At 50.9% G+C, this 15,158-nt stretch overlaps 1 protein-coding gene across 1 annotated transcript in view; it reads left to right on the forward strand.

The window, feature by feature from the left end:
- Window positions 1-1,332: 1,332 nt before the first annotated feature.
- Window positions 1,333-15,158, forward strand: part of LRIG1 (leucine rich repeats and immunoglobulin like domains 1) — a 97,528-nt gene continuing 83,702 nt past the window's right edge. The window contains exon 1 of the mRNA XM_065642303.1: window positions 1,333-1,979. Coding sequence (XP_065498375.1) covers window positions 1,333-1,979 — 647 coding nt within the window. The remainder of the gene's footprint in view (window positions 1,980-15,158) is intronic.

Here is a 15,158-nt window from a genome sequence, read left to right on the forward strand (position 1 = left end):
TGTCATTGCCATTCCTCTTCTGTCAGTTGATGATGATGCTTCAACATGGCATTTCTCCACATTACAGGTTCCCACGCGTGGATGTGGAGAGCAGATGTGACTTCACGTTCCTTGCGAGACTCAGGGATCTGCCAAAACTTGGCATCCTGCATGAGGAAGATACACTTCAGGCTTTGAAATGGGATTTCCAGAGAACCGGTGGGCCAAACTCGACTTGTTCTGTTTGGCTCGGAGCAAATTCAACATTGCACCTGGTTTCTGATTCAGGTGACCCGCTCTGTTCTCTAGGTGACACCAATCCACGTTTGCCACCTTTCAGGAGGCAGCACGTGTTTACACCTTGGGTACCAATCTGAACAAACCTGAATGCAATTCCCCTTGTGCATGCTGTTTTGTAAGAGATACACGACTCTTGGAAGACGAGCAGAGTGATTAAAGCATCCTGTGGCGCAATGCCCCATCCTGTTACTAAAAGGAAATACAGCTCGGTCCCCGCACTGAGGAATAACCTACAGCGGAAAAATGGAAATCCAATCAAAGGTAGTGGAAGCAGGATTGGGTGGCGATATCTTCCCTACACCCTTTCCCCCGTGTAACTCCTGCTGCAAGGCTGGGGTTAAACTGTATTCCCACCCGCTGTGGGTGCACTGAGTCCGCTGAGCCCTTCCTCCCCTAAATGCTGTGTGGGCCACATCCAAACTTGACCCAATCCGGTTGGATGCTCTCCACTAAGCTCAGGAGCAGGCTCCAAATTCAGTCTTTGGAGTGTATTGGTGCTCTAAGATTAATTTTGCTTGCGATGATCTTGCTGCAGCTATCTAAGGAGTCATGTGTTTTGAACTGTGTGCTCTCTTAAATCTGGTGCGTGCTGGGCTTTCAAAAATGGAGGTAAATTTGAGAAGTGGAACAGATGCTTTGCTTTAGTCTGAAACACACGCGAAAAATGAATCCACTCCAGCAAGTGGCTGGTGGGGACACACATGTCCTTTGGTAGTGTGGCCCTGCAGCCACTTTGTGGCGTCCAGGGAAGGGCACATCGGCTTGTGGAGGAGTCCTCGGACCCCGGCCTTGCAGCAGATCATCCACATCCACGGGAGGGAGATCCCCAAGCGGCGGAGCGCTGGCGGGGCGAGCGGTCGCGGCCCCTTTAAGAGGGGCAGCGCGGGGGGGCGGTGGCCGCCCGCGTTCACACCTGGAGTGGGAAAGGGGGGCGGGCCCCGGCGCCTCTGATTGACGGGCCACCGGGATCAATGGGGCGCCGCGGCGCCTCGCCGGGGGGCCGCCTGGCCAATGGCGGCGCGCGCGGGCCCGCCGGAGGACGCCCGCCAGCCAATGGGCGGGCGCGCGGGGGGCGGTGCGGCTACATGTTGCGGTGTCGCCAACGTGGGTCCGCGGCGAGCGGCGCTCGGGCCGGGCGGGGAGCGGCGGGGCCGGGCTGGGCCGGCGGAGCGGCAACAGCGGGGGCGCCGCGGCGGTTCTCAGCCCCGCGGGAGCGCACCGGGGAGGGGAAGCACCAGCAGCAGCCGCCGGGCCGGAGCTGTGCGGCGTGAAGGAGGAGAAGGCGCTTCCCGCGGCGGGGACGCAGCCCCGACCCGCCCGCCGGTGCCCGCCCGCCGGCGGGTGGATGCCGGTGCCGTGACTGCCCCGCGGGGCTGCGCCGCCGGCGGCCGAGGCGATGCTGCGGGCGGCGGAGCAGCGCTGAGCGCTTACGGGGCCCCGCGGCGTTACCGCTGCGCTCCGCGCCGGGGCCGTTCCTGCCGCCGCCTCCTCCCGCCTCGGACCTTCTCCGGTGCCGGATACAAAATGGCGGTGCCGCCGCGGGCGGGCGGCGGGGCGGCGGCGCTGCTGCTGCTGGGGCTGCTGGGCTCGGCCGCCGCCGGCTGCCCCGCCGGCTGCGCCTGCGGCGGGGAGCTGCTGAGCTGCGGCGGGCTGGCGCTGCCCGCCGTGCCCCGGGACCTGCCCCGCTGGCCGCGGCACGTGTGAGTACCGGGCGGGGGCTGCGCCGCGCTGGGGAGGGGGCGCGACCCGGGGCGGGAAGGGGCTGGGGGCCGGGCGGGCGTTTGGGAAGCGCGGAGCCGGCGGGGACAGCGCGCCGGCAGCTGGGTGTGCTGGGGGGCGTTAAAAAACCCCAAACAAAACAAACAAGCCGACCCCGAACTCACGCATGTGTGCTTATTTTAAGCAATTTGGCCTCCGCCGCCTTGTAAGCGCTGAGCTGCGCGGGGTGAAACTTCTCTCGCGATCCGGTGTGTCCTTGGGCTCCCACCCGGGGCGGGGATGGAGGCGGTGAGAAGGCGGCGGGTGCGATGCTGGTCCCGGGGCTCCCGGTCCCTCGCTGGGCTGGCTCTTCCCCGCACGATACGGGTGTCTTGTGGGGTAAAAAGAGCCAGGAGAGGGGTTTATCTCTAATGATGGGGTCTGCTGGAGATAACGGCCAGCCCGGGCTCCCGAATCCTTATTAGGACATCCCTCCCGCGCCCAGCCTGCTGCTCCACGTCGGGGCTGTGCCCAGCATCGCGCCCGGCGCCCCAGATGTGGCGCCCGGCGCCCCAGATGTGGCCCCCGGCTCCGGGGCTGTGCTCTCCCGTTTGACGTTTCGAGCTGCCGGCTGTTAAGGTGTGAAAGCCGATGAGGCAGCGAGCGTGGGCCGAAACAGAGCCGTGGGCTCTTGTGGTGCTGTTGGGGTGTTTCGAGGAAAAAAAACAGGTGGTCTCTTCAATAAAAGGTGCGTGGCTCACTGCGATTCCCTTGGTTCTTGTCTGCCTATCAGTTATTAACCTGCGGTGTATCATATATCCTGAATGGCAGCCGAGCTTATAGCCCAGCACCTGGTGTTTAGTGTACGGTACTGTGACTTTTTTTTTTTTTCCGCTAGACAGATATTTTAAAGTGTTCAGTTCATGCCCAAGTGCAGGACGGTGCGATTGTCATTTCCCGTAAAGCGCGGTGGGTCTGCTCGAGTTGTGTAACTGCCCAGCGCTGCTGCTGCTCCGACCCGATAAGATCTGAAATACAACCTCAGACACTTGAAGCGAAGAAGTTTCAGAGGGGAAAGTGTGCTTGGCTTTGACAGCTCAATCCGTTTGACAGTGACAGTGCGGGAGGACTAGGAGTTTTTGCGTGTGCGCTCAGAAACTTGTAAAAATAAGTGCCATCAGCTCTTGGCTAACCTTGGGGAAATAGGGATCCAGAAAGGGAGAGGGAAAAGTGCCTCAGTGCTTCTGTTGCTGGGTTTTTCTGGTGTTTGAACAGATGTATAGATTATTGAATCTATAAAATCCCTGGTTGTAGTGGATACTCCTTAACTCTGCCAGGAGAGAACGGCCACTGAAGTGTTGCTGGAGATCGTCCAGCTCCCTATTAAGAAGAATTATTGGAGGTTTGTCAGGTTCTCCTGGTATTATTCACTTTTGGCTGCAGAAATGCTGTGTTTTACATGAAATTATCAGGTGTCATACAGAGAGGAACGCGTGGCCTCTGCGTTAAAACCCTGACTCATCCTGTTCACCTGTTGCTCTGTGCTCTGAAGGATCCTTCTGTCTGCCTTGGGCACCTTTCAGGGCGAGTTTTTAGTTTTTTCAGCGTAATTCCTGCATCCCCCATGCTCTTCTTAAAATGGGACGGTGTATCTTTGTTAATGCAGAGAAATAAGTTAATAGCCCAGTCTGAACAAATTTATTGTTGTGGGGTTTTCTTGGGAGTGCTAATAGCCAGGAGTGTCGTCTTTCATACGGAACAGATTTTTTAGTGTCTTGAGTTCAGTTTAAACTTTATTGGTGAACTAATAGCGTGTGTAAATCTACTGCTATGGACCTGTGGGCTGTTGATCTTTTAACTGCTTAGAATGATTATGGTTTGTAATTTTTTAAACTATAAACTAATGAAATAATTATCTAAAGTGGAAATTTGTGATGGCTTTCATATCTGATAATGAAAAATTAAGGGTGTGTGTTTGCGGGTTTTTTTTTTCCTTCTCCATAACTAAATAAAAAGCAGACATGTAAGACACTTTGGTTTTAAAGTAATATTGTTTCTAATCACTAAAAATCACTTAAATGCTTATTTCAGTTTAGGGGTACAAAGCTGAAGCACATTTTTCATGCTTGGTAGGATCATAAACACTAATCTCTGGTGCAGAGGATCATTAATTTCTTTAGTTGTTTAATATCCTCTATAAAAGCACCACATGCTGGAGAAAAGTCATCTCTATGCAACTATCTCTAGCTTTTTTTTTTTTTTTTCTTTAACATGCCCTTTTAAAGAAGCAGAAGGCAAACACGGAGGTTTGCAGCAGCTCCGGGTTCTCCGGACGCAAATCAGGGTGAGGGGGCGATGTCAGAGCTGTGCATCCATCGTCTCCATCACCTCTGCGCAGGCTGCGTCTCCCACCGAAGGTGTCTGCTGCTTCCCCCAGGGTGATAAGCTCAGGCACGTTCGATCACCACCAGGAGATAAATCCCGTTTTCAGTGACTGGTGGTGGCTGTGCTGTAAGTTCACTGAAGTGCTTTTGAAAAATCCCTCCTTAGCAGTTTATCTCTTTTTTTCCTAATGAGTTCCACAACACTGAAGCTCTGCTTGGAGTCGGTTTCCAGTGTGGGGGAGATAAAGCTTTTGTTTGTAGCATTGGAAATGTGGCTCTGCGCACTGGGGAGGGTTCTGGAACAGACTTAATCATACTGCGTATTTTGTCAACAGGACTATCAGTACTGAGGAAAAGCACTGGGATCTTTTGAAACTATTGTTATTTCTCTGTTGGCAGTAGAGCTTGGAGTTGTAATTTTTCTCCCTAGCTTTCAGAAGACATAACAGATACACAGAAGGGCTGGTGCACTGCAGTTGCTCACAGTTAATGTGGCGTGGCACAGATGTGTGGGGTTTTTTTTCCTCTTAAAAGCAACAGGCAGCTCGATACAGCTACAGAAGTGTGCAGGATTGGCTGGCTGAGCAGCCCTGTGTAGGGCACATTGCAACGATCTGGCATGACCTGTAGTGTCCTCGCAGGAGCCGCAGCACCCAGCCGCTGTGAGCTCTGCAGCTGGGAAACAGCCCTGGTCCACGGGGGATGCCCAGAAAAGCAAAATCTGCTGAGCAGGACTCCTTTGCAGTATCTCACTTCGCAGCTGCTGGAGACAGTTCATGTCTTTTTGAGGTTTGAGTCTAGAGCTTGTTTTTATGTTAGAGTGTCATATGTGGCGTAAACTTTAGGGCCCAGCTCAAGATGCTGTGTGCACAGAAAAGCCAGGTGCAGGGCTCTAGCAGTGTTGGTGACATGACACACCCCCTGCATTCTCTGTTTCTATATTTTCATGCATTTGAATTTTTGAGGAATGATAGAAGAGAGATTATTTCTAGGCATCATGTATGAGAGTTTTTTTTCTTCCTTTTTAGTGACAAAGCAGTAGTATTTTGGGTACAAATCTTAATGGTGAGAAGGCTTTGGGGCTGTGGAAGTGCAGCTGGTTAGCTAATTCATTCCTTGTGTGGTCTGGAGGAATGAAAAGTTTTCTTTTAAACAGAAGTTTTGCGTTTTTTGGCCCAAATGACTAAGTGAAGTTCTTGGGATGCTGGGCATTCATGCACAGACCCTTCTGCCCCTGTGTCAGTGTGTGCCTGGTGTGTCCTGGAGCAAGGCAGAGTCCTTGGCAGTGCCCAGGAGCACTGGGCTCAGACCTGTTCTCGGTTTCCTAGGGAGGCTCTGGGGTTTGGCTGTGTGGATGAGATGCCCCGAGGCACCAGCTGCATGGATGTTGGCTGTTTCCACGGTGCTGCTGCTGTCTGGAAAGAGCTGGGCAAAGCGTCTGGATGCTTTAGAAAATCCTGTGGGTGCCTGCCAATGGTTTTAGGGCCTGGAAGTGCATTTGAACTAGGAGTCACGAGCAGACTTCAGCTGTGCTCATGTATGCGCGCAAAGATTTTGTTGAAGGCCACGAAACAGAATGTTTGGGCTCAAAATTACCTATTAACTTAACATTTCTCACTAAACTGGAGTTTTAATGTGCCAGGTCTTGTAGCTCTGCTCTTGCATGTTAGGGTAGCTTCTCTGCTTACTTGGTAGAGCAGAGTGGGACTCCGCAGAAAACTTGCTGTGCCGCTGCCTGTGCGCAGGGTGCTCCCTGGAGTAACTCCTGCTCCTCTGCAGATGCTGGAAGAGAAGGCGATGGGGGGGGACTCTTCTTCTGATGGTGCCGGGATGGGGGAGTGCTGCTGGCAGTTCCTCCCCTGCATGTCCTACTTCCAGTCCTGCTGAAATAATGGAACAAAGATTAAGTAATCGTCACCCTGGGCTCGCAGCGCGTGGCCCGGTGCAGCTGCGGAGCCCTCACTGTGTGCTGGCTGCCTGGGGGGCCGCTGGGCTTGGAAGGAGTGCTTGGGAGAGGGGGATGCAGATTGGTGCAGGTGGCTGGTTCCCAGCCTTCCTTCTGGGGAAAGGGGGTGGAAACCCAAAGAAATTCTGCAAAACCAGCAGCTCTCTCATGGGTGGTGGTCTGGGACAAGGTTTCCTGCTCAAGTGCAACAGTGCTGGGAGCTGCTAGTGCTTGTAAAATAAATCCCGCTCAGCTGGCAATGGTGCACTTGGGTTTGGTGCTTTTTGGAGCATCGTCCCCAGCAGTGGCCTTGCTCAAGGAACGTCTCCAGCCCAGGGGCTGCAGGATGACTGTGCACCCTACAGGCTTACAGCTGCTGCTCTGGACCTTGGTCCTGGTGGGGTAACAGCAAAGCCTCTCATCGCAAAGCACTGCCTCTCTGGGCCTGCTGCTTATGCACAAATAAATACATGCGCTTGCAAGTAAATCCACCCTTCCCGTGTGAACATATGTTGGTGGATTTGCTGACCACCCTCAGCATGCTGTGGCATTTATTGGTGCCTACTGGAGAACAGCAGTTAACAGCAAGCCCTTTGCAATTGGTATCAGATCTTCTCATCTTAATCCTTGACTGAGCCACAGCTGGGGCAGAAATTACCTCAATCAGACTAGGATTAGAAGTACATGTGATGTTCATAATGGAGCCTGAATGGGATGAAATATCTCCACCAAGAAGCCTTTCTGGCTCTTGCAGAAGCTCATGGCTTTAAGTAAAAGGCTCTAGGACCACCTCAGCCTCCTCTGCATATTCCTCTCTCCTTTTGAGAAACTTCATGGCATTTAATCACTTTAGAGGCTTTTCCTCTCTACAGTGACTGCAATTTGAAACGCAGGGGTCCCATACAAAAGGAGCAAGTGCTCAATGGGCTGTGTTAATATTCAGTGCCATTTTACAATAGCTGCTGTTTGAAAAGGGGAGAATGGATGGTCTGGGAGCTGGGGGAGGAGGACCTGCAGAGGGAAAATTCCCAGGACAGGGGAATGAGTGTCTCAGTAGGCAGCTGAAAAAATGAACACACCATCAATTGTTCTCTAGGAAAATCAACCATTATTATGTGTTAGATACAGCTTAATATTTTTTTTATTTGCTTGTGCAAACTGCTCTACAGTTCTTTGGACGCAAGGCTTGTGGGTGGCTGAGCCTTGCAGGGTTCCTACTTGGAGTTTAAGGGATGAAGGAGCAAATATGAGGTTGATTGCCTTATTCCTTTGCTTGCTGGCATCAAGAGGCTAGAGGTGGTAAACTGATATGTTTGGGATCCCAGACACTTCAGCAAAGCACTTCAGGTACTTAAATGCTTCCTTGAACATGGGTGAGATTTCACTTACCTGCTTGAAGTTAAGCTGATGCTGGAGTCTTGTCTCTGATGGGGATTTAGGCTTTAGTTGGTGAGTCTCTCCTGGTGCAGAGAAGTCCTATAGCACCAGGAGGATGCTGCCCGGTGTGCAGCTGTAGCGGAGCTTGCTGGAAGGGTTCAAAGTGCCTTCGTGTTGAGGTACTCCGTCAGATGCTGACCTTCCTGACTGTGCGTACACCTGGGCTCTTGAAAATCTGTGCTGGGCAGGTGGGAATTGCTGGGTGCCAGGAGGCCCTGGCCATGCCCAAGCAGTGCCTTTCTGGTTGCTTTGATCTCTTGAAGAGGGATTAAAGTTGTGTCTTGAAGTTTGAGTGGCTGCGAAATGGGATGATGGCTTTCATTCCTCAGTAGCCAGCTGTGATGAGAACTTGTGTATTGTCCCTGGCTTGTATGTCAACCGCACCCAGAAACTCTCAGTTAGGGCTGCAGGGCTTTTAATTGATCTTGTTGGCTGCCCCAGGAGACACCTTGGATTGAGTTACCTCTGCTCATCAGCTTTTAACATAATCATTTTGTGCTGCTAACCTGATTGCCCAGTGTGACTCCCTTGTTTTGCAGGGTGGGGCTGGATGGGATCATGGGGATGAATGGAGTAATTTAGGCTAATGCTGCTGGGAAGAGCCATCTGCAGGAAATTCAGGCTCCAGGTTCATCAGCTCTGCAGGGGCCAGGGCTGGGCAGCAATTAGCACCTTGTTGAGGGCAAGGGGAGTGATTTAACGTAAAGCATGGCTTTGGTGAATTAACAGTGAATAAACTTAGCACCTTGGTCTGGGTTGTGGTTTCATGCAAGCCTGGAAGGCTGGGTGCCCATTAGCAGCTCTTCTCTGAGGTCCTTTGCTGGTTTGGGGTGGCATATGAAGGAAGGAGCAGAGCTGAGGCTGCAGGAAGAAACAAAGGGTGAATAAACCCTCCTTCCTATTTCCTGGTATGTCCACCTATTAAATGACGTGCTACAAGGTATTTTTTTTTTCTGCTGTGCACAGGGGCCCAAGTCAAGGCCCTGGATGCCGTTGTGCTAGTGCACAGCACAAAATACCTATTATTATTCTATAATAGCTGAGTCATCCATTAATAGTTAACCAAGGTCTGCACTGCAGCCCAAGTCCTTCAACCCCAGCCTCCTCCAACTTCAGAGCAGGACCACAACATATGTAATATGTTATGCTCCCTCATTATATTTTCAGCACATTGTCTCTCCAGCCGCAACCATATAATTTTGGAGAAGTCTAGAAGCCGGCCCTGCTGTTTTGAGGGCACCTCTCAAGACCTGATGACGTGTTGCATCCAGTTCCATGAGCATAGTTCACTTCTGCGTGGCTGCATTTTCAGTTTGAGTAAGAATCGAAGGATGGGTTTCAAACTGTAGCCATCTGCCTAGTTTTTATTAATGTTAGCTGTGCTGAACGTGCAGGCAGGATGGCTGGTTATATGCACTTGTTGTTCCATGGTTTGCAGTGGCTTTGCATGGATTTTGGCAAGAAAAGTATCAGAGGCTGTTTACAATTGAACAGCCTTACACAGAGGTACAGATTTATAAAATGTATACTCCAATGTGATGTGTAAGTTGCATTTAAAAATGCATTAGCTGCCTAAAGCTTTGTTCTGGAGCTAAGGTTTTGTGTGCAAGAGAATTTGTCTTTTTTTTTTTTTTTGAGGGGCATAGATAGTCCTGATATTCCTGCTCATAATGAGGCAGTAACTTTCATTTGTGAATCTTCCTTTGGTGTCTTTTTTTGGACTCCCTGGGGCAATCTCATTAACTCTGGAAATCCACAGAGGTGCAGTTTCAAATGCTTTTCTTGTAAACTCAACTCATCTATACAGGCTGCATATCGCAAATATTTCTCTTTTGTGGAAGGCACCTGTTTTTAGATAAATCCTTTCAGATTAGAAAACACACCCTATGAGTTCAGTGGAAATTTGGCTGTGAAATCTTGAAATAATATGCTGGTTTTTCCTAGGTCACCTTTTCCAGCTGGCAGTTTTTTGGTCCTTGCAGAAAGGCAGGACAAGCCCTCAGATGCAAGAAGGAAATGAGAGATGCAAAATGCAGAGTCGGGACTGTGCAGATTCCTGCTTCCCCATGCATAGGGACATGAATCCATCCTCACCACTGATGTGTCTGTCCCTGGTTGCCCAAAGCCTGTGCTTTTGGGATGGGCACCTGCCAGGATGTGACCTAGTTGTCTTTTGGTGCTGTGCATGCTCCTCTGCCCCAGGGAGTTCACCATCAACACCAGCTACTGCCAAGCATCTCTCCAAGTATTGCCCTGCAAACTCGATACACATTTTGCCTAGCTGGCGTAGAATGGTCTGGTTTATAACTGCACTTGAAGTATGTTTTAACCTGCCCTGTGCCAGTATAAACACAGGTATTCTATGTTATCTGTCATCTAAAAAATACTTCTAAAAAGTGCCAGCTGGCCAGTGGGCCAGCGCTTGTAGCATGTGTGGCAGCACTCGGCTCGTGCTGCTTGATCACCGGTGCAGACCGGTACCAGGGCTGAACTGGATGTGCGCAGGGCTTGGTGGCAGATACTTGGATGGAGATGGCAGGTTTACTGGGTGTTGTCTTCTGGTTGCATTTAAGGATGTGACGCTGGAGGTGTCCCTGGTGCATAGGTGCACTGGGGGGGCTTGATGGTGGGTGATGTCCCCACAGGAGTGTGGTGGTGGGAGACCTTGTGGATGGGGGAGCTGCTGGTCTGTGGGTTGTGTCATGGGTAATAAAACAGCTATCATAGGAAATAGCCTGACTGGAGGCCCTGTGAAAAATCACCCCCTAAATGTGTTCCAGTTGTCCAAACACTGGTGCTTCTCCTTCCTCCGCTGCCTGTGCAGGGGGAGGCTGGAGCGAGCTCTCCACCACCACTGCGGGAGGAGCTGCCCCGAGCAGCCTTTACTTGCTTTTTGCTCTGTCCACCCAGGTTTGAGAGCTCTGAAAAATCAGACCTAAAAAATATCCTCTGGCAGTCTGTTTGGCATAAGCTGTTCCTGCAGCAGCCCAGTCTGTGAGCAGGCAACCTGAATTTGTCTGTTCCCCAGTCCATGACAGTTGCTTTGAGTTGGAGCTGGAAGGTGCATGGAGCCGTTGGATTTTCCTCCTTTCTCACCAGGCTTTGCAGCCCCAAGGGGACGTGGGGATGTGGAGGGTATGGCAGGGATGTGTGTATGGCTCGTGTCACAGCGACTCTGTGATCCAGGAGAGCATCCTGCGCTCTGTTTGTCCTTGTAACTCACCGTAAACCTTTGTCTCCTGAACCAGCAGGCAGAGTCACATCCACACTTGTATTGCATTTGTTTTGGCAAAATGAGATGATTTTTCCTGTTTTAGGAGATTTAAACAAACCATATGATGTTTTATTTTGAAAGGTGTCATAATACTTTCCACTTTGCTAAGCATATTTTTGTGCTGTTCCTATCTATATTAGTCTATAAACAGCTCTGTTCCTCCCTTTTCCTCCTTAAACAAGCCTTTTAAGTCAGAATTCTTGGCTTTCAAAAACCTTTGGATTATTTCTGGAGTAGGGCAGTCATTCTGCATTAAGTCAGTAAATAAGATAATGCATGTTTTCAGACCTTTCTGACTTGAAAGCATTTGTGAGAGTTGTGCTGTCTTTGTTTCACATCTTGTATATCCTCCTTCCCACTTTCCAACCTTTGTTATTGAGATGGTGACCACCCGAAAGCTGTTGAGATTTGATGGAGTGAAGGGATTTTATTTGTTCATATGAGGAGATGAATGAACTTTTCCTGATATATGGTTTGAAGATAATAAAATGGTGCCTAGGCAGACTCCACCTCTGCTGTGTGAGTGGGCAAGGAGATTTCTGGTTTGGGAGGAGGTCTGCAGAGCTGAGGCTTCACCCCGGGTTTCTGAGTGCTTTCCTCTCGAGTAGTATCACTTAGTTTGTTGCCCGTTGGACCAGGAGCCATAGCCTGCGTCTGGTCTGCAGGGATGCATGTGGGACTTGATTCAGCTCCTTCAGTTTTAGTAAATGCATCTGTTTATGGGGCTGAGTCCAGCTCCCCAACGAAGCTGCTTGGTGAGCTGAACCCCTTCCAGGAGCTCTGGTTTCATTCTCGCGGACCTTACCAGCAGAGGCGTATACTGGTCTTTGAGTTAATCTCCTTGGACAGAAAGTCGTACAGATCTGACAGGATGTGTTTGGCTTATACCATCTACTTAAAACAGCAGTTGGCTTTGCTTCTCCCTGGTCTAATAATCTCTCTGAGGCAGGTACTGGTTTTTACCCAGGTTTCCTGAGAAAGGAGGTTGTGCAGTGGTGCATGTTTTTGTTCTCTCCTCAGGGCTTTTGAGGCCGTTGGCCAATTTCAACTTGAGGAATGAACTCAAATTTGAAATGTCTAAATTCCGTGGGCAGCAGGCTGGGGAGCGTGGCTGTATCCCCACCGAGTGTGGGGAAGCAGGGTGAGATTATCCCGTATGAGACATCAAAGAATCTTTGTGGGGAAAACAGTGCTGTTAGACCGTCCCTGCAGGGAAAGTGGATAACGGAGTTGCAGCTGTGAGACACGGCTCTGCTGAGCACTGTGCTTAGCTCTGTTAGGAGGTTGGTGAAGGAGGGGTTCGGAGTCTTGCTGGGATGGTGCTGGCATTAGCTAATACCTGTAGGTAGGAGTGGAGGGTTTGGTGCTGGGTTACTCCCCTCATTGCTCCTATGAGCAGGGGATGCTGTGGAGGCAGCACCTAAATCGTGTCTTTGGGGACCAGCATTGTCATTTCTCTGTGTATAAAGTGGTGTCATCTATGTGGATGGGGGGAGTCTCAGACAAAATTTGAGAAGAAACTTCTTCTCAGTGAGGGTGACAGACACTGGAACAGGCTGCCCAGGGAGGTTGTGGAGTCTCCTTCTCTGCAGACATTCCAACCCACCTGGACACCTTCCTGTGTAACCTCATCTGGGTGTTCCTGCTCCAGCGGGGGGGTTGGACTGGGTGAGCTTTTGAGGTCCCTTCCAATCCCTGACATTCTGTGATTCTGTGAAAGCACCAATCCCTTGTGACAGCCACCTCTAGGAATTGTTTCTGGTGACTGTTTCTCTCTCTGGAGCAGAGTTTCCAGGAAGAAGGTGCCTTTGTGGCCTGATGGCTGTTGAGCAATGGGCTGCAGGTGGGAAGCAGAGGCCCTGGGTGTCTGCATCGCCCTGCTCCCTGGCAGCGCTGTGGCAGGGGCGGCTGCCTGGGGCTCCTGCTACTCATGGGCTCTGGGCTTTACAGCAAGCGTGGGGAGAAAGCAAAGCCACGCAGCATCCTTGGGGGATGCCAAATTGCAGCCCAAGCTGTTTACTACAGTATTTCTCTCTCATGGTTCCTAGCACTTGTCTCTCAAGTGGTGCCACTTCATGGTCTGCTTAACAAGAGCCTGAGGAGGTGGCCTTTCAGCTAGCAGGGACACTGGACCGTGCTGCACCCCTCTGCACATCTCCCATGCTTTCCTTCTATTCAGAGCACAAGCTTTTTTTTTTTTTTTTTTCAGCACCTTCCCTGCATACCCCCCCAGCCCACCCCATCCTGGTGCTGCCGATGGTGTGCGCAAGCTGCCAGTCGGGCTCCGGTTGCTGCTGTTTACTTGGTTTGCTTCACCCCCCAGTTGCGGATACTTGAGCCAGCTCGAAGAGGAGGTTTTCAGGCACCCCGTGTTCAAGTCATAATGCCAGTGTGAGGCTTGCTGAAGAGCAGGCTGTGCGTGATTAAGCTATTTAGGCTTGTTGTAAATTTTTTTTTTTTGGTTGAAACAATACAAATCTACCTTTTGGGGCAGAGGAGGAGGCAGCTGAGTCCTTCTGGGGCTGTGTGCTAATTAATGTCACTTTGTGAGAGGTGTGGCTAAACCAAGAGGAATTCAGTGCAGATTTACAGACCTGCACATTTGGAAACAAAATGGGGAAGTTTCCCTGTCCAACAATTTCCAATTGCTTCCTCTATGGTTTCCTGAGTAATTCTGACCACGAGTTATAAAACTGTCTGTCTCGCTGTTGCAGGATGTATCAGCCCTCCATTGCCCCTGTTGCCCACCACCTCCCCAGGCTGCTCCGTCCCCTCCCTTTGGGCTCCACGTGCTGTTTGCAGCCAGTGGCAGGAAAATTTCTGACCCACGGGAACTTGGTTTCCTGACACTGCTATGTGATGGACAACAACAGCAACAGCCCTAGTGGGACTGGGAGTGGACTGAAAATGTGCCTTGTAGTGTTTTGGGAAGGTTATGGTCTGCAGCTGAAATGCCTCTTGATGGTTTTCCTGCTTTTTTTTTTTTTTGTTTGTTTGAAATGCAGAATCCCTCTTGGCTTGTTTGGATGGCTTTGGAGCCACCCGGACGTGCCTGCCCCAAGGGAAGCAGAGCTGGTCCTTTTCCTGGTGTTCCTGTGCTGTGGGGAAGAGATTCACAGGATTCCCATTTAGGTCTGAGAGCAAAGGCAGAGGATGAGCCAGGAAGGAGCCCTCTGGCAGTTCTTCCTCCCCTGGGCCTTTGGTTGCTGGCTCCTCTCTGTGACCACCTCTGCTGAGAGCTTTCAAGCTAAAGTGAACTGACCGTATCCCTCTGTGTGTGTAATACTTGACAGTGTGTTTGGGGCAGTATGTGGCTCTTTGAGCTGTGCCCAGCCTGCTGCTGTGGTTGGTTTCCACCCTTGGTCTGCATTTGGCCCAGCACTGTGACACTGGTGCTCCATAGCCTTGCAACTGGGAGTGGGAAGGATCCCTCCAGCTCTCATCGTGCCGCGTCTGTTGGGACTCATTGTGCAGCGAAGCAGAAATAAATGATGAGCTGGGCCTTCTTTCTGCTGCCACCAGCAGACTGCTGGCTTGGGCAAGCCTCCTTGGCCTGAAAATTGTCCTATAATTAAGATCCATCTAACCCAACGTAAGCCTATAAATATTAGGCTTTATGGATAAGCTAGAGGTCTAGTTTTCTCAGTTTTGTGGAATGCAATGGATGTTTCCAGAGGATAACTCAATTACTGTCCTGGGAGCTGTGCAAGCAGAAGACCAAGTGCGTGCTTGTCTCTGGTGCTTGTAGGTGGGGAGGCATTGGGAAGTGGGTGGAACCTGTCTGGAGAGAAGAGATTCTCTGCCCAGAGCTCTTTCACAGCATGATCGTCTTTGTAAAGGCCAAGAAAACTTGATCTGAAAGTCTATTTTATTTATTCATTCCTAACTCTAACCCTGCTTTGAGGGGAGTTCATGGAGGCCACCAGCCTTGCTAGGCATGCAAGCTGTCCTGGCATGGCCACATTCCTGTACTGGAAAAGCATGTTCAGGATGATATTTGAAATGCAGCAGAAACCCCACACTTCCTTCAGAATTTTGACTCTTGCATTTTTCATCTTGGGCAGACTTTAAAGTTTTCTACACTATTCAAGGGAACGGTTTGGTTTCCCTTTGCCCACATGTCAGCATTCTTGAACAAAGC

This window comes from Caloenas nicobarica, chromosome 11, assembly GCF_036013445.1.
Source record: "Caloenas nicobarica isolate bCalNic1 chromosome 11, bCalNic1.hap1, whole genome shotgun sequence".
NCBI lineage: Eukaryota > Metazoa > Chordata > Aves > Columbiformes > Columbidae > Caloenas > Caloenas nicobarica.